We start from the raw sequence: 23,774 nt of genomic DNA on the forward strand, positions 1-23,774 counted from the left end.
ACGCTACCCCGACTTACGCGAACTCGGAGTTACGCGGTTCTTGATTTTTTCGTTTGGCAACGCTGCCGCCCGTATCTTCAAGGTCGTTTTTCATATGTTATCGATATACGGTGCGACGGCGGAGGATGAGAGCGAAAGATGAACAAAATTCAACTTTGCTGCTTTTATGTTTTTTATATCAGTGAAGGGGAAACACATTTCACCATAATAACGTAAAAACCAACACAATTCCAGCTATCGATATAATCGCAAATGCAATTAGATCGAGTTTACTACTAGTTTATAACAGATTTCACTAGCAGAAACGCAACTGGATTTTTATTGTTTTATGGTAGTAACCCCTAGAAATGTGAGGTGTTAATAGTGTATGTTAATAGTGCCTTTATGGTGTTGTTTATTCAGTTGCTACATGCGCGCAGCTTTGTTTATGCGTATCAAGCGTGCCTCCTCGTTTTGTAATTGTGCTTTATTCCCTAAAAATGAGTAAAATACTTAATTAAAAGGTGTGAAAAGGAAGCGTCCTGGTGAAGACACTGCTGATTCAGAGAGAAAAAGAAAAGCAATTATCGATAAACAGAGGCGGACTGGGTCAAAAATTCTTACCTGGGAAAATTTATAGTGGCCTCATACTATGGTTTATGGCCAAAATCACACCGGCCCACCGGGGTTTCCCCGGTAAGGCTTATGGCCAGTCCGCCTCTGTCGATAGAGAAAAAATATGAAATTGTGAAACGCTTTGAGCGAAATGAAAGACCATGTGATATTGCACGTGCTACAGGCCTAAATGAAGCAACGGCGAAAAGCACATGACAATTGCAAACTTGACAGGTTGAAAATTGAAAAGGGCTCAATTGTAAAGGGCTTAAAATTTTTAGAAAACATAGACTCTAACGAAGAACGCGTTATAGCTACAAAGCAAGGAATAAAAAAATTAGCTTGCTACGAAGAAATTCTGCGTGAAAAAAAGAAGGCGCTGTGTCGTCAGACGAATTTGTTAGATTTTATGAAGCCATCGACATCGAAATAACTTTTTAACGTAAGTCATTTGTTTTTTTAATACATATTTTGTATTAATATGTATAAAGAACTGCAATTTTATTAATATTTTTCTTCTAAACTAGTGTTTTTGTTAGTCCTTGGTCCCAATTAAGTAAAATTTATATGTATTTATATGCAAAGTTGTACCCCGACTTACGCGAATTCGACTTACGCTATTTTCGTCGGACCCACCTATCGCGTAACTTCGGGGTATTACTGTACATCATAACAGAAACAAAAACCCTGCTTATTGCTGTGGCTCCTATGGTTTTGGCTGCTGACCCTCTGGAGATGTAGTTAAAGTCCTAGGACTTAACAGTATTAGGTACCATTTTTATTATTTTTAAGTTAATCTTAATTTCATTTAATTTCAGGTAATCTGCTTTTACCTTGCAGGCATTCTCAATTTATTCCATTGTAACTACTCAATACACTGATCAAATACATTTGTCTATATATAATAAAGAATAATTGTATTAAGAAGCTAATTAATCATGGAGGGTGGAATATGACTGTACGAAAAGGAAGATAACATTGATTATGGATCAGGGACAGTGCATTAGCAAAACGTACCCTACAGCCATAATGTTCGTGTGTATATATATATATATATATATATAAAGTGTGAAGAAGAAGAGTTTGGTTTAAACCTATTGAATTTACGGTATACACTGCGAGCTCGACTAAGGTGAACTCGACTCAATGGATAAGGAATGTAGCGATATATGGTATGAAAAAGAAGAAGAAATAGATAGGAAATTAAAAATAAAAATGAGATACGAAAAGGCAACCAAAATAAGATTACATTACAGTGTTTTTCACAATTTCAGTGTCATCATCAGAGGTCATCCACCAAAATTATGAGAAAGACAGCAATGTTCTTGCTTCTGTTTCCGACATGTTCTGTATGCTACGGTACACGTGTGCTGTATCCACGTGTTGAGAACAATTTTTTAAAATTTGGTCAAATTTGGTAAAAATAAGGTCAAATAGAGTGTGCCAATAAATGTAGTTATATTACGTAGTACATACAGATCATGGATAACCTTACAGAAGCAAGTGAAAAGAATCGAAAAAACTAAGGTAATGAATATCGGAATAGGCAGGAAGAAAGGGACTTGCCCATTACCTTGTAAAACTGACCAAATGACCAAGATAGCGGCGTGTCGGTATATTTATGTGTAGGTACACTAGCAGCTCCTAGCGTTAGAAGATGGTGGGGGGGGGGGAATTATGGTATGGTGTCGTAACAATTTATACAGACACCATACCATAATTTTTTTTTTTTCCCACACCATCTTCTAACACTAGGAGCCACTAGTGTACCTACACATAAATATACCGACACGCCGCCATCTTGGTCATTTGGTCAGTTTTACAAGGTAACGGGTAAGTCCCTTTCTTCCTGCCTATTCCGATATTCATTACCTTAGTTTTTTCAATTCTTTTCACTTGCTTCTGTAAGGTCATCCATGATCTGTATGCACTACTTAATATAACTACATTTATTGGCACAATCTATTTGACCTTATTCTTATCGCAAATCTAAAAAAAAAAAAAAAAAAAAAAAAAAAACCCTTTTAAAAAAAATTTTTGTTCTCAACACGTGGATGACCTCTGATGACACTGAAATTGTGAAAAACACTGCAATGTAATCTTATTTTGGTTGCCTTTTCGCATCTTATTTTTATTTTCCTGTCTATTTCATACCATATATTGCTACATTCCTTATCCATTTAGTCGAGTTCACTTCAGTCGAGCTCACAGTGTATACCATAAATTCAAATAGGTTTAAACCAAACTCTTCCTCACACTTTCTACATAAAATATAACACGCACACGCATATATAAGGTGGTGCATACAGTGCTGTGGTGGCCATTTTGAACAGTATATTACATAACTGAAGTGTGACATTGTGATAGTATTTATCTAAATATCGCATAATTATGCCAAGTAAAAAAAATTACTCTTTCCTACTGCTATTACCTACTGAAATCAAACAAAGTCAAAAATATTTTTTAAAATGATTCCAATTTCCTTTAAATTTATGTACTTTTTATCAACAACACATGTACAAAACTATACATGATTATAGTACTATAATGCTTGAAAATGAAATAAACATTCATATAGCATTTTTGACTCAAAATCGCATAATATAACCTCAAAGTCTGGCTATTATTCCTCAGAAATGCCCTATACTGTGTGAGTCACTGAAAATTTCTGCATCTAAGGAAATTTCAACCATTTGGCTTTTTTGGGGAGGCTGTTCTCCAGAAACAAAAGGGCATCTCCCCTGCAAATACATATAGCATGTAAAGAAGGCCAAAATGATTGATTCATGCTACTTACAAAATGGCACATTTTTCTGTTTTAAGGATAAATCTATATAAAAAGAATATCAAGGGAGGATCAAAGGCTGACACAAGTAATTATAGACCTGTGAGTTTAACTTCTGTTCCCGGAAAATTAATGGAGGCACTGGTTAAAGAAGCACTGCAGGATCATCTAGACAAGACTTCAGTTAAACTGAATAACTTTGATATTATATACTTGGATCTTAGAAAGGCTTTTGATACTGTTGCACATGGAAGACTGCTGCACAAATTGGAGCAGTGTGGCATTGGAGGCAAATTGCTGCTATGGATAAAGGGGTGGTTGAGGGGGAGAAGACAGAGAGTGGTAATCAATGGACACTGCTCATCGTGGACTAATGTTATTAGTGGAGTCCCTGAGGGTTCAGTATTGGGTCCATTATTGTTTTCTGTATTCATAAATGATATTGATGATGGTATATCAAGCTTAATGTCCAAGTTTGCAGATGATACGAAGGTTGGCAGGGTTGTCAAGGACACTACTGACACTATGCTGCTGCAACAGGATCTGGAAAGGTTGAGCAGATGGGCTGAGAGGTGGGAAATTAAGTTTAACATTGACAAATGTAAAGTACTACATATGGGAAACAGCAACCCCAGAGCAACGTATCAACTCTGTGGTACTACACTGACAGTGGTAGAGAATGAACGGGACCTGGGGGTGGTTGTGCAGTCAGATATGAAGTTCTCTGAGCAGTGCAGACAGGCTGCAAGAGTAGCTCATGGTGTATTGTCAATGATATATAGGAATTTTTCTAGCAGGGATAAGGAGGTGATTATTCCCTTGTATAAGGCAATGGTCAGGCCACACCTAGAGTACTGTATACAGGCCTGGAGACCTCATTTCAAGAAGGATGTAGAGCTGCTGGAACGAGTACAGAGAAGGGCAACAAGATTAGTGAATGGAACAAAGGGGTGCTCTTACGAAGAAAGGCTTAAGTTTTGCGAATTACAGTGTTTGGAGACTAGGCACCAGTGAGGTGATCTGATAGAGGTGTACAAAGCCTCGAATGGTTTGAGCATGCTCAATGCTGATGGGATTCTTCCTCTTGCTCAGAATAATCACCTGAGAGGGCATAAATTCAAATTGAGGAAAGACAGATGTAGGATAGATGTGCGGAAATTTTCCTTTAGCCAGCGGGTGGTTGGTAGGTGGAACAGACTTCCATCCCTTGTCGTGGAAGTTGATAGCCTAAATAAGTTTAAGGCTCAGCTGGACAGGTATTTCGAACGAACAGAGGGGTGAAGTGGAAGTGGTTATTTTTTATTTATTTATTTTACTTTATTTATTTTTTTTTTTGGCTGATGCTGCATAAGCTTGCTTTCTTGCATCAAATGCCTCTACTAATCCTAATGCTAATCCAACAGACAAGCCTTGATGTGGAACACCAAAGCAGACTGTACACTGTTCTTTTTGATAAGCTGAACACATACTCCCATTTTGCATTACTGTGAGGTACAGTACAGACGGACAAACCAATTTTAGGTAATATACAGTAAAATTTCTACTTGCTCCATGTACATCCATCTACCCAATTTTGTATCAACACTATTTTCTTTTGATATAGATGCTGAAATATCCAGCTGAAGAGCTGTACATTGTATTTCTATTACTCCTCACATATTTTTCCCCCCTAAAATACATCTGACACCCCACATATCTTGGAGAAAACATATACACACAGAAAATAAATCAATATTCAGATAAGCTCACACTTCCAACATCTTTTTCCCCAAGAGCAAACAACAGAAAGAATCAACTTTTAAAACAGTTTAAAAAATTATACAAGAGTCAGGGCCTAACTTGAGGATATGTGAGCCCTGGGCAAGTTTTTTTTGTGCCCCTGTAAAAATGATTATTATGGAATGACATGTAATTTTTTTGGATTAATAATAATGATAAAGGTTTTGGTACCGTTTTGTGAAGTCATGGCACTAATAACACTTAAAAAGTCATCTTGTCAATAATTCTTTCTTGAAACTGCTCGTTAAATTACTGATATACTATTCTGCTCTAAGATGAGGCAGCTGTTTGTTCAATACCATACAGTTTAATACTTATTTGATACAGATGAATATATTTCACAAAACAAAAATTAACTTGCAGAATATCAAACACAGAAAAGTGACTAATTAGAATAATATTAGTTACTTAGAGACTCAGTTATATTGCAAAATAAGATGTTTATTCAATTATTCCAATGATTTGAAACAACTAATATCTACAAAACAAAATCAAGACACAAAATATAAAAATTCACTACAGAAAACAAATATATACCATATATTTGTATATATGGTATATATACAAATATATGGTATATATTTGTATATATACAAATATACAAATAATAGTGTGAAAAACAGAAGTTCCCTACCCGTGAGTCCCGACCTCATTGGGGGTTGCAGAAGGAGTGAGAAATAAGACCTAAACATAATGCTTTTACCATATCGACCTAAACATAATACTTTTACCATATCTCAAAGGAGTGTTGACAAAAATATCAACACTCCTTCGAGAACCCCCATTGTAGCTCCTACAATGTCGCGCATTATGATTTTGGCTGTGTCCATTGCCAATTTACAGGCCCTCCCCAAAGTACGGGCCCTAGGCACATGCCTAGTTTCCTAGGCTTAAGATAGGTCCTGGCAAGAACGGAAATCTCACAAAACACTGAGCTGCCGGAACTGACATCCTGAAACACTAAAATGAATTAAACTACATAGTCAATCAAGCTTGGAATGTGCCTTACTTTTCATTAAAAATGTGCATAGCCACCAATAGCTACTTAAAAACTATACTTATGAATTTGGTAAGTCAGTATTTGAAAAACATATCCTGAAAATATACCTTTTAAAATGAATAAAGATTTTCTTATATGAAGGAATGACAAGCTCATTATTAAAATTTATACATTCTAATGGAAATTAAAAAACTTGCAACAAAATTATTCAATTGCTTTTCTATCATTGGTAATAATAGTTTTCAATAAAAGATTAGAACAAAAAAAGTAACTCATAGGAAATTAAAATGGCTCCAAAACAATTTTCAGTCTAAGTGAAAAAACTAAGAAATACAGACTTTTTTTTTTTTCCCCCACATTATTGCTAGCAAGCAACATAATATTTTACTTGCTCTGTCCCCATAAAAGTTCAAGGTGACTAAATTAACCAACAAACAATGTGAGCATAATTACCCTTTTCTTTAAAAAAATCTTTCAGGCAAATAAAATTAATGATCACATTTGATTCTCCTTGGTATGAGATAAGAATTCTTAGCATCATACTGTTGTTATTAAAACATATATCATCCTGTAAATAAAAAAAAAAAGTTTTTGAAATATTTTAAAAGTTCACATTATAAATGCAATTTCATCATATAATAAAAATGTATTCCACATCCCTCTCCATAGGTAGTAATAAATGGCAGATAATGGCATGCATTTCTACACTTGAATGTAATCTTCATCCATTCAAATAAGAAAAAAAATGTAATGAAATTGTAGTAAACTTAGTATAAATATGCTATACGTCACCAAGCAGTTATTAGTAGTAGTAGCATGTGATGCAAGAAAGAAAGCTTATAAAGTAAACCTTCCCACATCACCTGTTTATCCCCTCCAATAATTTGTCTAGTTCTTCCTTCAAACTACTCACTTCCACAATAGATGGACATTGTTCCAACACTTAACACACCCACTGGCTGAAGGCAAACCTCCACACATCTATCCATATATCTACCCTCCACACATCTATCTAACCATCCTTCCTCCATTTGAATTTAAGCCCTTCTCGTGTGTAGTCGGAGTAAGAATCCCATCAGCATTGAGCTTTGAATGGATTGAATCAATCCATTCAAAGCCTTAAACACCTCAATCAGATCACCTTGCAGTTGCATAGTCTCCAAATGCTGAAATTTTCCAAACTGAAGCCTTTTGTCCCCTTCACCAATCTTGCCATTCTCTGGACCTGCTCCAGCCAATCTACATCCTTCCAAAAATGAGGCCTCCAGACCTGTATGTAGTACTCAAGATGAAGCCTTATGGTGAAACCATTGTCTTGTACAACAGGAGAAATCACCTCCTTAAACCCCATTGCAAAGTGCCTGTATATCACTGACAAAACCCCATTAACTGTCCTGGCAGCCTGTCTGCACTCCACAGGGAACTTCAGATCTGACTACACATTTACTCACAGGTCTTTTTCATTTATAACAGCTTAACCTATTACTGTCATTAACCACCCAGTCAACCTGTGTATCATCTGCTAACTTTAAGCTTGATATACCTTCATTAACATCATTAATAAATATAGAAAGCAACAATGGGCCCAGCCCTGAACCCCGGAAAAACTACACTAATAAACATTTGTCCACAAAGAGCAGTGTCCATTAATAACTACTCTGTCTTCTACTCAACCATCCCAATATCCAGAACAGTAACGTGCCCTTAATGCGACACTGCTCCAATTTGTACAGCAGTCTTTTATGTGCAATAATATCAAAAGCTTTCCTGAAATCTGAGTATATGAATATGATATCAAAATTATTTTTTTTGCATCCAGTTCCTTTGTTATTGCATCATAGTATCCAATCAGATTGATCAGAGAAGAATTGCCCCTTAACAAATCTATGCTGTGACTACAGTATAAATGCATTCTTGTCTGGATGGTCCAACATTATTTTTCCTGGAACAGAAGTTAATAGATCTTTAATTATTCATGTCACCTTTTGATTTTCCTGCCCCTTGTGAATATATTTGCACATCTCCAGTCCATAGGGACAACATTCCCTAAATCCAAAAAATGCTCTCCTAATTATTGGCTCAGGGTTTGCTTACCTCATTTGCTGCCTCCCTTAATTTAATTGGTAGATCTCATCCACCCTAGGCATCAATTTTTATGTTAAGTTTCAACAATTTCTCTTCTACTTTCCTCTCATTTATCAAAAATTCATGTAGCTCCCTGTTAGAGCTTGAACTTTTGACATTCCTCTCCATAAAGAACTCCGCATGTGTGAATGTAGATGCAAAATGCCTATTCTTCAGTTTGTCAGCAACTTGAGCAGATCATCAACTGATCCAATGTGAGTTAATCCCTTCCTTCTACTGGTTTTTTTTTTTTTTTTTTGTTGTTAGTTGTTGGCACACCGGCTTCTGTGGCCATACTGCACCTACCAAGGTTTTGCATTTTCTACTCTGATCCAAGCCCAAGGCAGGATTCAAACCCATGACCTTTGGGTTGCCAGGCAGGCATTTTACCCACCCGGCTAGCCCGGTCAGTACCTTCTACTGTTAATATACTTGTAAATAAAGAAGTTTATTTACAAGTATATTAACAGAGTTGTTCATATCTACCATAGGCTTCTGTATCACCTGATAATTTATATGCAACCATGCATTTTTTCTTCTCAACCACAAGTCTCATCATCAGTTATGTTTAAATTGTTGCTTGAACTGCTCTGAATTAACCAACTTCAAAGCCTCCTTAAATTTATCCAAATTTTAGAAAATCAAATTGGAATCTAAGGAAAAAGTGGTGGGGGATTCAATGGAGCCTTATGCATAAATTAATGAAATAGACGAAAATTGTAAGAATTTTTTTTTTCTTTTTTGATATTATTTAATAATTTTAAAAATGCTATCAAATCTAGCAATAGATTCAAGGCAGAACTAAGACATACATTTGGAGCAAGTGGATGGGTGAAATGAGAAGGGGGTTTTTTTTTTTTTTTTTGGCTGATGGGCTAAGGTAAAGGAAGTCTGCACAAGAAGAATGCAAAAGTTCAATGAAATTTACTTTACCGGTAAAAGTACTTTGCCGTAACGGCATTTGTATTTTTGCTCACTCAGTAAACAGACTGTGGGTGTTATCGGCCTGGAGTAGAAGTTAAATCCCACGGAGCTTGAAACCCTCCCAAAAGTGTGTGTTGGGAGGGGGGTTAACCTGACCTTTTTTCCCTTCAGAATCACTAATTGAATTAACTAACTGAATCACGAACAGTCATATTGGAAGTTCTGGCATCGTAAAAAATGTTCGCAACGCAGTTTTACCAGTAAACTTTTTCAAAGTTTGCCATGCTTCTTGTGTGGGCCTCCTTTGCCTTTGTGTTTTTTTTTTTTTTTTTTCCCTTAATAAAAAATTTATCCACGAGTCCACCAATGATTCTAAAGAAAAAAGGCCAGGTTACCCTCCCCTCCACACTTCGGGAGGGTTTCAATCTCCCATGGGATTCAATTTCTACTCCTGACCAATAACACCCAATATATGATTACTGAACAAGCAACAATACAAATGCCGTTACAGCAAAGTACTTTTACCAGTAAATTTCATTGAACTTTTGCGTGCTTCTCGTGCAGGCTTTCTTTACCTTCGCCGGCTCATGCTATATAAAGCTTGCTTTCTTGCATCATGCTAATGCTAATGACTGCTATCAATATATATTCAAAACTGAAAATTAAGATCACGTTGGCTAATATATCAGGCAAAAAAAAAATATATATACATATAAATATATACAGTCAGACCTCTCTAACAAACTTCCACATAGCGAAGTTTTCTATCTAGTGAATTTTTTTTTTTTTTATTCCTCCTTGGTCATTACATTGAAAATAGTTTCTATATAATAAAGAAATTTCCATATAATGAACTGATTTCGAGATACCAAGGTACACAATATTCGCACCTCTGGCCTTTAGGCAATAGAGCTGATGCTGTAGAAAGCATGAATTAAGAGCTAAAACAATTAAAATTTAATCTCTTAGCTTTTAAGAGATAAAGGGATTAATTTTTAAGGCACGAATTAAGAGCTAAAACATACCACAATTCAGTGGTGCCTGTAAAACCTATGCAGCCACCTCTACTGTACCGAGAAGTTGCACTGGTCAATTGCTATGTGTCCACAGCCATTGGCAAAGATTAAGGCATATTCCCGATGCAAACACTGGCTCTGATCAACCTGTTTTCTACTGTAAGCACCCTATTAGAGAATTAGGGAAGCGTAATTTTCCTTTATCCCATAAATTCTGTTGTTTCGTAGAAACGAGTCATTCACATTTTTAATAAGTTTCACCTGTCTCTGTTAAATGATTGGTGCACATGGTCCCTAAATCAGTTTTTAGCTGCTGTGCAAGCAACCTTACAATCAGGGTGTTAAAAAAGAAATCTTTTTAAAATTTGTTTTTCCTGCAAGTAGTGTGTCAACCATTCTGAAAAACATTTCTTCGATTCACAAACTTGTTGAGGAAACTGAAACTAGTCGGAAAAGTGCAAAATTATGCTTGTATAAAGAAGTAGATGAAGCCGTTTTTTTAAGTGAGTGAAGTTGATTTGAGCCCAAAAGATGCGATATCAGGGCCATCAATAAAAGAAAAAGCTATGGAGTAGGCATCTTTTCTCCGGGGGGGGGGGGACACAAAACATTCCAAGCCAGTTTTGGTTGGCTGGACAAATTTAAAAAGCACCATGGCTTACTTCAAAAAGTTATTTATGGAAAATGCAATTGTAATCTAAGAAGACTGTACCCGTTGGAAAGAAAGTTTTTAAAAAAATTATGGTAGACTACAAGCCCAAAGACATATTCAACATTGATGAAACAAATCTATTTTTTAAATGTTTGCCAAACGACACCGACTTTAGAAGGTGATATATGTTTAGGTGGTAAAAATAGGAAGGAGAGAATTACAGTATTGGTTGATACAAATATGGCTAGTAATGAAAAACTGAGGCTTTTGGTAATAGGCAAAAGTAAACAACCCTGATGTTTCAAAGGAGTAAAGCCATTGGACTACAATAACAACAAAAAACTTGAATGACAAGTGAAATTTTTGAACAGTGGATTTTCACCATAGAAAGAAAAAATAATAATAATAATTGCGTTGACTGTCAACAACTGCCTTGCCCACTTTCACTCGGTAATTTTGAAACGTACGAGTGTGAAGCTTGTTTTCTTCCCTCCAAATACCTTGTCTAAACTGCAGCCAATGGATCAAGGCATTAACAAGAATTTGAAAATACACTACTCAAAAAAATTATACTTAGAATAGAAACCAACCAACCAACCAACCTATAGATTCTGTTAGATTTGCAGATGTGCATATCAGAGTTGCCGAGTGGAGTCAAGATGTGACGGAAACAACGATTAAGAAATGTTTTGCAAAAGCAAGATTTGCTAAAACGTCAATTAATAGTGATGAGAGGGAAGAAATACAAGAAATAAAAAACCTTTCCAGATCCTGTTGCAGCAGCACAGTGTCAGTAGTGTCCTTGACGACCCTGCCAACCTTTGTATCGTCTGCAAACTTGGACATTAAGCTTGATATACCATCATCAATATCATTTATAAATACAGAAAACAATAATGGACCCAACACTGAACCCTGAGGGACTCCATTAATAACATTAGTCCACAACGAGCAGTGTCCATTGATTACCACTCTCTGTGTTCTCCCCCTCAACCACCCCTTTATCCATAGCAGCAATTTGCCTCCAATGCCACATTGCTCCAATTTGAGCAGCAGTCTTCCATGTGCAACAGTATCAAAAGCCTTTCTAAGATCCAAGTATATAATATCAAAGTTATTCCCTGCATCCAGTTCTTTTGTGACTACATCATAGTATCCAATCAAATTAGTCGGATAAGACTTCCCCCTAACAAACTCATGCTATGTCCGAGCTATAACTGAAGTCTTGTCTAGATGATCCTTCAATGTTTCTTTAACCAGTGCCTACATTAATTTCCCTGGAACAGAAGTTAAACTGACAGGTCTGTAATTACTTGTGTCAGTCTTTGATCCTCCTTAATGAATTTGGGTCACATTTTGCACATCTCTAGTCTGTGGGTATCTCCCCTGAGTCCAAGGAAGCTCTCATAATTATGGCTAAGGGTTTGCTTACTTCCTTTGCTACCTCCTTTAATATAACTGGATAGATCCCATCCACCCCGGGTGCCTTTCTTGTGTTTATCTTCAACAGTTTCTCCTCCACTTTACTCCCAGATATTTCAAGATTCTGTAGCTTACTGCTAGAGTTGAATACACCTCTGGCTTTCCCCTCGCTAAATAACTCCTCATGTGTGAATGTCGATGCAAAATATTCATTTAGTTTGTTAGCTACCTGAGCAGGATCATCAATAGTTGACCCATCAATATCAAGTGGACCAATCTGATTCATCCGCTTCCTTCTAGAGTTTACATAAGTAAAGAACTCTGCTGTTTTTTCTTTGCATCCCTTGCCAAAGATTTCTCGTAATCTGCCTTTGCCTGCCTAACCTCCTTTGTAACTTGGTTACAGATAAAGTTGTATCTATCATAGGCTTCTGTGTCACTTGTTAATTTATATGTATTCCATGCATTTTTCTTCTCTCTCATATGTCTCATTAGTTCATCTGATATCCATTTAGGCCTAAACCTTGAACAATATTTCTTAGTTGGTATGTAAAGCCTAGTAGCTTCCAAGATAAGTTCTTTGAATGCTTCCCATTCTGAATTTGCTGTTGGTAACATCTTCAGTTGGTCCCACTGTATAGAATTAAAATACTGTCTCAGACCATCGTAGTCGCCTTTACGAAAGCAATAACCCTTCCCTTTACCCCTGATGATAGTTACCTCTTTGAGTAAATCCCACTTCAGCACACTGATCACTGCCACCTAGTGGTTCCTTTTATCTGCAGATTCTTAATGCATGAAGAATCACTACTGATAATCAAATCAAGAGTATTACTCCCTCTAGTTGCCTCCCAAACATGCTGATGTAGAAAACAATCATCCAATAAATCCACAAAAGCCTTGCTTGTGTGCGAGTGACCAACCCACAAATTCCAGTCAATATCTGGGAAATTAAAATCCCCCATTATAAGACTCTCTGATGTACTGGCCCACAATTTCCCTGTACAGTTTCTTATTATACTCATCAGAGTCATTAGGCCTATAGCACACTCCTACTCTCAATTTTGATATCCCACTGCTTATGTCGCAGCAAACTGACTCGACACTGCAATGTCCAGCGATGTCGACTGGCTTCACTTCCTTGGATTTTATATGTTTCTTAACTAATAGCATAACCCCTCCTCCCTTCCTATCCTGTCTATCCTTTCTGTAGACATTGTACTTCCCAAATTCCAGTTCTGCATTCCTTATATCTGTGTGACACCACGTCTCTGATATCCCAACAATATCTGCCTTTGATGCTTTGAGCAATACCTCAAATTCAAATTTATTTACCAAACTCCTAGCATTGGTGTATACGCAAGTGTACATGCACCTGTTTCTATTCTTAGCTACCCTAACACAACCCATGTGTTTACTTGTACCGCAATGACTCCTAGCAGTCTCTGAAATATCCTGCATCTTGTTTTTCAGGCTTCTGCTCATTCCAATAGAAACAGATTATTTTTTGATTATATTTTGTATCCAGTTCCTTTGTGACTGCATCCTAGTATCCAATGAAATTGGTCAAAACAAGACCCATCTTGTGTCTGAATTATAAAACACTTCTGTCTAGTGGACCTGTGCTACCTCTTTGACCAGTGACTCCACTGTTTTTCTTGGAACAGAAGTTAAGCTAACAGATCTGTAAATATTCATGTCAATCAGAAGATCTTCTTCTGTTTGAAGAGCAAAGAAGGATGTTTCACGAAGAGGAGTCCCATCCTGATGATATTCCTGCTATCCCTAGAGAAATGACCACTGAGGAACTGGAAGAAACCATCAACTGTATAAAAACGGGATGGCAGCTTTTGAGAGAATTGATCCAAATTTCGAAAGAAGTTCTAAAATGAATGTAAGACTTCTAGATGATATTGCATGCTATAAAGAAATTATAAAGGAAAGGAGACAGAAATTCTGAGGCAAAGTTCATTGTTTTACTACTTTACGAAAGTACCATCGCAACCTTTGAAAGCAACAGCTAGCCATGAACAATCATCAACGTCAACAGCAACACAAATCTCTGCAAGAGCTTCAACTCACTGTCAAAACAAATAAGATTTGTTAATGAGTCAGATGATGAAAATGTGCCTACATCTTTCCTACGATAAATGTACAGCAGACTCTCAATTTACCGGGACACTTAAAGACTCCAAATTAAAAAAAAACAACCAGAAATCATAAAATTCAAGTAATAACTAGAATAGGTATAAACAGATGTTTTGCAAGTCATAAATAAACGACAAGAAGCGGCATTATAAGTAGTCACTGGGAGATTAGTGTGCCTATTATCTTGCAACCCCTGATCAAAAGAAGAGACCAAATGTTTAGTTTTTTTTAGTGCGTCGCACTGCAAAAGTACAAATTTTCTTTCATTATTTCTTTCAGGGATGTCGGATTTTTTTTTTTTTTTTTTTTAGAAATCATGAAAATGATAGGCAAATGCAAGAGTTACGCTTTCAATTAAACAAAAACTAAATTATTCAAAAGTTTAAAAATGGTGCATCTGTTAAATCTCTAAAGAACTATTATAATGTTGGTGACCAAACCACACACAACATTGTAAAAAATGGACATGCAGTAGTACGTGACAAGTTTTTCATTTTTTATATATCGCCATACTTTTTATGTAGGTTGCTCAGTAAGTCCCTGACTTACATAGATTCCGACTTAAATTATGTTATTTATATTTCATAATAATGTAAAAACCCACAGAATTCCATCTATCGGTATCATCGCAAATGCAATAAGATCAAGTTTACTAATCATTTATAATAGATTGTGCTAACAGAAAAGCCCAATAATCCAGAAATTGCAAATTGTTTTTATTGTTTTATGGCAGTGACCTCCAAAATGAGATTTAGTAAAATGTGAGCTCACGTGCGGTGATAATTCAGTAGTGAGTTTTCGCCTTAACCCTGTGAAGTTCTTTTCAGAAAACTTAATTTTGACTGTTATCATGGTGCCAACTAAGAGAATAAGTGATAGTGGTACTAGTAAATCTATCAAGAAAAGGAAAGCAATTGAGTTTGATCAGAAAATTAAAATAATAAGGATGTATGAAAATGGCCAAATATTAACAAGTATCACGCAGAATTCAGACTTGTCAGTGGCAATGGTGAACATAATCATAAAGGAGAAAGACAAAATACAAGAAGTGATCAGCACCAATAAAGTCAACTATAATAACCAGGGTCACAAAATACATATCAGTTTTTACAGTACAATAACATGTGTTTTTAGTTCCTTTTATGTTTTCTTTTCTTATGTGCCATCCTGGCTACTTTAGCATTAGCATTAGTAGAGGCATTTGATGCAAGAAAGCAAGCTTATGCAGCATCAGCCAAAAAAATAAAAAAATAAAATAAAAAAATAAAGTAAAATAAATAAATAAAAAATAACCATTTCCACTTCACCCTTCTGTTCGTTCGAAATACCTGTCCAGCTGAGCCTTAAACTTATTTAGGCTATGAACTTCCATGACAAGGGATGGAAGTCTGTTCCACCTACCAACCACCCGCTGGCTAAAGGCAAATTTCCGCACATCTATCCTACATCTGTCTTTCCCCAATTTGAATTTATGCCCTCTCAGGTGATTATTCTGAGCAAGAGGAAGAATCCCATCAGCATAGAGCATGCTCAAACCATTCAAGGCTTTGTACACCTCTAATCAGATCACCTCGCTGGTGCCTAGTCTCCAGACACTAATTCACAAAACTTAAGCCTTTCTTCGTAAGAGCACCCCTTTGTTCCATTCACTAATCTTGTTGCCCTTCTCTGTACTCTTTCCAGCAGCTCTACATCCTTCTTGAAATGAGGCCTCCAGGCCTGTATACAGTACTCTAGGAGTTGCCTGACCATTGCCTTATACAAGGGAATAATCACCTCCTTATCCCTGCTAGAAAAATTCCTATATATCATTGACAAGACACCATGAGCTACTCTTGCAGCCCGTCTGCACTGCTCAGAGAACTTCATATCTGCCTGCACAACCACCCCCAGGTCCCTTTCATTCTCTACCACTGTCAGTGTAGTACCACAGAGTTGATATGTTGCTCTGGGGTTGCTGTTTCCTATATGTAGTACTTTACATTTGTCAATGTTAAACTTCATTTGCCACCTCTCAGACCATCTGCTCAACCTTTCCAGATCCTGTTGCAGCAGCATAGTGTCAGTAGTGTCCTTGACAACCCTGCCAACCTTCGTATCGTCTGCAAACTTGGACATTAAGCTTGATATACCACCATCAATATCATTTATAAATACAGAAAACAATAAAGGACCCAATACTGAACCCTGAGGGACTCCACTAATAACATTAGTCCACGATGAGCAGTGTCCATTGATTACCACTCTCTGTCTTCTCCCCCTCAACCACCCCTTTATCCATAGCAGCAATTTGCCTCCAATGCCACACTGCTCCAATTTGTGCAGCAGTCTTCCATGTGCAACAGTATCAAAAGCCTTTCTAAGATCCAAGTATATAATATCAAAGTTATTCCCTGCATCCAGTTCTTTTGTGACTGTATCATAGTATCCAATCAAATTGGTCAGGCAAGACTTCCCCTTAACAAAACCATGCTGTGTCCAAGCTATAACTGAAGTCTTGTCTAAATGATCCTGCAGTGCTTCTTTAATCATTGTCTCCATTAATTTTCCGGGAACAGAAGTTAAACTCACAGGTCTATAATTACTTGTGTCAGCCTTTGATCCTCCCTTGTGAATTGGGGTCACATTTGCACATCTCCAGTCCATGGGTACCTCCCCTGAGTCCAAGGAAGCTCTCATAATTATGGCTAAGGGTTTGCTTACTTCCTTTGCTGCCTCCTTTAATATAACTGGATAGATCCCATCCACCCCAGGTGCCTTTCTTGTGTTTATCTTCAACAATTTCTCCTCCACCTTACTCTCAGTTATTACAAAATTCTCTAGCTTACTGCTAGAGTTGAATACACCTCTGGCATTCCCCTCGCTGAATAACTCCTCATATATGAATGTCGATGCAAAATATTCATTTAGTTCGTTAGCTACCTGAGCAGGGTCATCAACAGTTGACCCATCGATATCAAGTGGACTAATCTGATTCATCCCCTTCCTTCTAGAGTTTACATAAGTAAAGAACTCTTTGCTGTTTTTCTTCTCATCCCTTGCCAAGGATATCTCGTAATCTGCCTTCGCCTGCCTAACCTCCTTTGTAACTTGGTTACAGATCAAGTTGCATCTATCATAGGCTTCTGTCACGTGTTAATTTGTATGTATCCCATGCATTTTTCTTCTCTGCCATATGCCTCATTAGTTCATCTGACATCCATTTAGGCCTAAACCTTGAACAATATTTCTTAGTTGGTATGTAAACCTAGTAGCTTGCAAGATAAGTTCTTTGAATGCTTCCCATTTTGAATTTGCTGTTGGTAACATCATCAGTTGATCCCACTGTATAGAATTTAAATACAGTCTCAGTCCATCGTAGTCGCCTTTACGAAAGCAATACCTTTCCTTTACCCCTAATATTAGTTACCTCTTTGAATAACTCCCACTTCAGAACACTGTGATCACTGCCACCTAGTGGTTCATTTATCTGCAGATTCTTAATGCATGAAGAATCACTACTGATAATCAAATCAAGAGTATTACTCCATCTAGTTGCCTCCCGAACATGCTGATGTAGAAAACAATCATCCAATAAATTCACAAAAGCCTTGCTAGTGTGTGAGTGACCAGCCCCGAAATTCCAGTCAATATCTGGGAAATTAAAATCCCCCATTATAAGACACTCTGATTTACTGGCCCATTCTATTTCTCTGTACAGTTTCTTATTATACTCATCAGAGTCATTAGGCCTATAGCACACTCCTACTCTCAATTTTGATCTCCCAATGCTTATGTCACACCAAACTGACTCGACACTGCACTGTCCAGCGATGTCGACTGGCTTCACTTCCTCGGATTTTATGTGTTTCTTAACTAATAGCATAACCCCTCCTCCCTTCCTATCCTGTCTATCCTTTCTGTAGACATTGTACTCCCCAAATTCCAGTTCTGCATTACTTATATCTGTGTGACACCACATCTCTGAAATCCCAACAATATCTGCCTTTGATGTTTTGAGCAATACCTCAAATTCATCAAATTTATTTACTAAACTCCTAGCATTGGTGTATACGCAAGTATACATGCACCTGCTCTTCCTCTTAGCCACCTTAACACAACCCATGTGTTTACTTGTACCCCCATGATTCCCAGCAGTCTCTGAAATATCCTGCATCTTATTTTGCAGGCTGCTGCTCATTCCAATAGAAGCAGTGCAAGAATCACTTTCTCCTCTGCCAGCGGCTATCCCCCCAATCTAGCAGTTTTCCGACCCACCTAACACTGCCTCGATAGCATCAGCAAACATTCTTGCACTCTTTCTATTTAAGTGTATCCCATACCTGTAGAAGCAGTCTCTCCTGTTAACAAGTACAGACCAGGCTGAAAAAAATTCTACCCCTTGAGCCTTGCACAATCTTTCCAGGGCCGAACTGATCAACAGGGCTCTCATCATATATTCCCTCCTATCGTGTCTGGGCAGAATTGCAGACACTTTCAAATTCAACCCTAATTCACGGCATTTTTTTTTTTTTTTTTTTTTTATCAGTGACCTGTACTTGTTAAGTAATTCCACCGGTCTCCTACTCTTAATATCATTTGTGCCAACGTGTACAACTATATCACCTTTTGTGCCCTTAAAAGATGATATCCACTCTACAACGTCATCAACCTTTGCCCCTGGCAGACATACCCTGGTCCTGTTCCACCTATCCTTTTTACAAAGCATGTTTCCCATTTCCCTGACAATAGAGTCACCAACAACTACTAGTTCCTTTGGGACCAACGCATTCTGCCTTGGGGGTTGCCGCTGTGTTGCGCGATGACCAAGTGCAAGCTCTGGCATTGGTGTGGGCAGCTGAGAGCTTGATTGGCCCCTCACTTGTAATCCTTCGAGGGCATCCACCCTGTCCTTCAAGCTCTGATATAGGCCCATAACAACGCTGAGTTGTCGTCTGATTTCCTTACACTCCTTGCATCGCGCACACACAAAGACATCCCCCATGGCAGTATCATGTCCCATGCCTGACAGCTCCGCAAACATCAAGCAAAAAGCAAATAGTGCATCTTAAAAGGCTGTGATTCAGAGGGCAACTGCCCCCCTCAGTTCTCCCCTGAGCCACAGCATTCCCATTAGCTTGAGCCTTTTGCTTTGCTGCTCTGGTTTGAGTCAATATTTTCGATTTACTTTTAATAAATTTTCAATTTCAGTACAAAATTAAATCCTAAATTTGTATCCCAACACAGTTATAACGCTATATTTATGTTTCAGTAACGAGTGTTATCTACGAAATATTTATGTTTCAGTAACGAGTGTTATCTACGAAATATTTGTTTCAGTAACGAGTATTATCTATGAAATCCCTTTATATAACTTCCGTATCAAGTTATGTATTAATTATTTATTTTTACTAACTATTTATGTTCCGTAACCTAAGTGGTTATATGTATAGTTAAAAGTACAATTTAATTGCCAATGAAGTTCGACAAGATTAATAGATTTTACTGATTAATTTTCCTGTAACAATGGTGGCTATTTACGAACGGTAAACACGTGGATTTGATACCCTTTCAGATACTAAGTAATACCTACAAAATCTCTATCTAAGTTACTGTAAACTTAAGTACCATAAATAGGAATATTAAGCTACTCTAGAAAATAAGTTAATATGTCAATTTAAACTAATAAAGCAGAAAATAAATCAGAAAAAACTTCTCTGTTCCAAGAGCGGCAGAAAGGCACGTCCGCCCCGGCAACTCTCGTCCTCAACTCCACCGCTGTCCCCAGATAAAGTTTTTAACTGAACTAATTAAAAATATATAACTATTTTCCTTCATTCTTCTGAGGATATTACGTAGTTTTTGTAATTTTGGCATATCAAGGATATAGTAGCAATATTTTATTAGTCATTCCCAAGTTACGACTTATATAAGAAGTCCTGGAACGTATCTCTTATGTATGTCGGAGACACTGTATTTTTGGATTAACCTGGAAATCGATTATTTGGGAAGTTTTTTTACCATGTATCCCAGAAAATTGAGTCTATTGTATTAATTTTTTTCAAATTTACATTTGTCAATCACTATAAGCTAAGGGCAAAAGTATCAACGCAATGCGTGTACTGTATATTCATTTGTTTCTCAGCGGCCCAGCTCTTGTTGCTCATTAAATATATAATAGTTTAAACATGTTATTAGGCTTTTATATGCATTCACAAGTGAAAAAAAGGCTACGTTCCACTTTTCAGCGATTTTTGCTTTTCGGTGTGGGGGGGGGCCTGGAACCTAACCTTCCATATGAGTGGGCCCTACTGTATATTGCTCCCTATGATCCCCCCCCCCACAATGCTTAAAATCCCTTTGAAAAAAAGAAAAAAAAACAAACAGGTCAGCAGTGACTGAGGAAATTATCATAAGTTCCAAAAGAAGCCTATCAGGATTGCCTCCAAAGTTACAGAAGCATTGGAATTTGTGTATGTGGTGTCATGGATACTACTCTATTGCCCCAAATGCCAGCTGAAAGGGGTGCCATCACTTGAAAATATGACAATATGAGAAGGAAAGTATTAACTTTAACAAAATAATTTAAACTTTTTTTAAAAATTTATCTTTCTCCACTTAAATTTACAGTTGTTAGCTGAAATTTCTATTTGACACAAGTTAATTAATGACAAGATACTTTGATTTTTATATTAACAAACTGCACTGTAATACTTGCATTTAAATTTTTAGTATGTTATTAAGGCACATAAAACTGGGGGAAAAAAACAATATTCAGCCTTTACAAATGCATTTAGTTTACCCACATTTTTTTTTTTACAAATGTTCATCTTAAAAGTCATTAAGTTCACACCAGATTTTTTGGTGAAAGGATTTATATGAAGTATACAGGCAAGCCTTTGTATTTCCTGAAAACTCATTTTTCATTTTACAGATATTTTCCTTTTTTTTAATGAACTTCTTTATATAGGTCCCTACATATAATATATTGACCCAACAAATTTCAACAGAGAAAAGCAAAGAAAGCAACTGAAGAAGTTATTCAAGCAATGTCTGGATCACTGGTGAAGTATGTTACACCATCAACATTTAGTGCAATAGATATTCAGCATGATAAATCAGAAGAGCAAGTACAAGAGTCATCTTCTCAAGAGGATTGAGCTGAGAAAGTTCAAATTTTCACTAGATTCTTATCCACTAGTGGAGAAGAATCTAGTGAAAATACACTTGAGCAGAGAGAAGATTCTAAAAAGGAAGAGAAAATAAAGATATTTTTAAAGTATTCCGACATTGCTTTTTTTTACGAAGCTCTGCCAAAAAGCGTAGTCAGAACACTCAGATGAAATGAGCATTCATCTGATAGGAAAGAACCTTCGTATTTCTTGTGAAAGATTCAAACCAAGTTTATTAACATTTCAGGAAATTATGTGAGAGAAAAAATAGTAGCCGATAATATAAAACAATATTCTGAAGTTCTATTTGACAGTACACTAGACATATCCCACACTGATCAAATGTGTGAAATTAGATATGTTCACACTGTAGGTAACAAGATTGAAGTGAAGGAGCCATTTTTAGGCTTCTTCCCCATTGTTGGAAAGACCACTGCCGAACTCACAAAAGAAATTGAAAAATTTAGAAAAGGATGGACTGGATATAAATCTGTACCATGGTCAAGATGATGCATCAACCATAGCATGAATTCATGGTGGGGTCCCATCTAAAATAAAGGAAATTAATCCCAAAGCATTGTTTATGTTCTGTGCAAACCACCAATTAAATTTATGCGGAGTGCATTAATTGCAAGAGTTTCGTCATGCATAACCTTCTTTGGAACACCTTTGTTTTCAGTCTCTCCACACCACTGGGAAATAATGAAAACATACAGGAATGACAGTCAAAAGACTTGCCCAGACGGTGAAATGCACATAATGAATCTGTAAATAGAGTCAAAATGAATTTTGAAAAAATAACTTCCAATCTACAAACATTTTGCAAACCTCAAGAGAATATAGATACCACGTTCCAGGACTTCTTACACAAGTCGAGTTTTACGTAACTCGGGAATGACTAATAAAATATTGCTACTATATCCCTGATATGCCAAAATTACAAAATCTACGTAATATCCTCAGAAGAATGAAGAATCTTAAATTTTATTGTCATCCATATGTGATTCTTCTTTTCTAAGTTATCTTTCTGGCACGAAATTCTACAAGCAGTTAACCTTACACAAAAAATACAGTTGGAGCTCCATATAACGAAATCGATAGTTCACTTGAAAAATTCGTTAAAGAGATCATCACTGCCAGCCATTTTCAATCCACTGCAGGATGAAGGCCTCTCCAGCAACTTTCCAGTTCCTTCTGTTTTGTGCAATGAATATCCATTTACTATCCATAAACTCGTGAATTTCATCGGTCCATCTCCGTTGTTGTCTTCCAGATTTTCTTCTAGCTCCTCTTTGGTACCATTCTGTTATTTTCTTAGTCCATCTGTCATCATGCCTTCGAGCTATGTGTCCTGCCTAAGACCATTTTAGTTCTTTAGTTCTGATAAGAATGTCCTTTACTTGAGTTTTCTGCCTAATGCATGTGTTTCTCTTCTTATCTAACAGTGATTCCCAATATGATTCATTCCATTCTTCGCCGTGTAGTTTTCGGCTTCTCTTCTATTCTTTTGGTGAGTGCCCAAGCAAGTTTCACTTCCATAAGTCATGGTGGGGAGTATACACTGGATCATTATTTTACATTTCAGACAAATTGGGATATTGCTTGTCCCAGATAAGTATACGAATCCACCTTTTCAATCACTGCTCCTTCAATGATTATATACCTTTCTGTGGCATACTTGTTCATCATTACTTTTGTTTTAGCCATATTCATCTTTAGTCCAAAATCCTTACTAACTCTGCATAACTGATTAAGATTTTCCTCTAATTCGTTGGGATCGTGGCTTATGACCACAATGTCATCTGCAAATCGTAAATGGTTTAGGTACTCTCCATTCACATCGACTCTTTTCTGCAACCAGTCTAATCTTCTGAAAGCTTCCTCAAGGGCAGCAGTAAATAACTTCGGAGATGTATCTCCTTGTCGAACTCCTTTCTCAATTTTGAATTTTCTCCTGTCTTTGTCTAGTCTAATAAAGGAGGTAGTGTTCTCATATATTTTCTTCAAAATCATAATATATAGGGTATCTATGCCTTGTCTTTCCAGTGTCCGAAACATTGCCTTATTCTGTAAGGAGTCAAATGCCTTTTCATAATCCACAAATGCCAGGCATAATGGTGTTTTATATTCATTTGCTTTCTCCATTAGCTGTGATATTACATGATGGTGGTCCATAGTT

The 23,774-nt window shown here is 36.9% G+C and overlaps 1 protein-coding gene across 4 annotated transcripts in view; it reads right to left on the minus strand.

Annotated features, from left to right (window-relative positions):
- Positions 1–23,774, minus strand: part of cni (protein cornichon) — a 154,116-nt gene that overhangs the window by 22,178 nt on the left and 108,164 nt on the right. For all 4 annotated transcript variants that reach the window (XM_090375450.1, XM_090375453.1, XM_090375452.1 and 1 more), the window contains exon 5: positions 6,612–6,726. In XM_090375450.1, the coding sequence (XP_090231576.1) occupies positions 6,696–6,726 (31 nt within the window). In that variant the 3' untranslated portion in view covers positions 6,612–6,695. The remainder of the gene's footprint in view (positions 1–6,611; positions 6,727–23,774) is intronic.

Source organism: Mastigoproctus giganteus, chromosome 6, assembly GCF_048544385.1.
Source record: "Mastigoproctus giganteus isolate SK-2022 chromosome 6, ASM4854438v1, whole genome shotgun sequence".
Lineage (NCBI taxonomy): Eukaryota > Metazoa > Arthropoda > Arachnida > Uropygi > Thelyphonidae > Mastigoproctus > Mastigoproctus giganteus.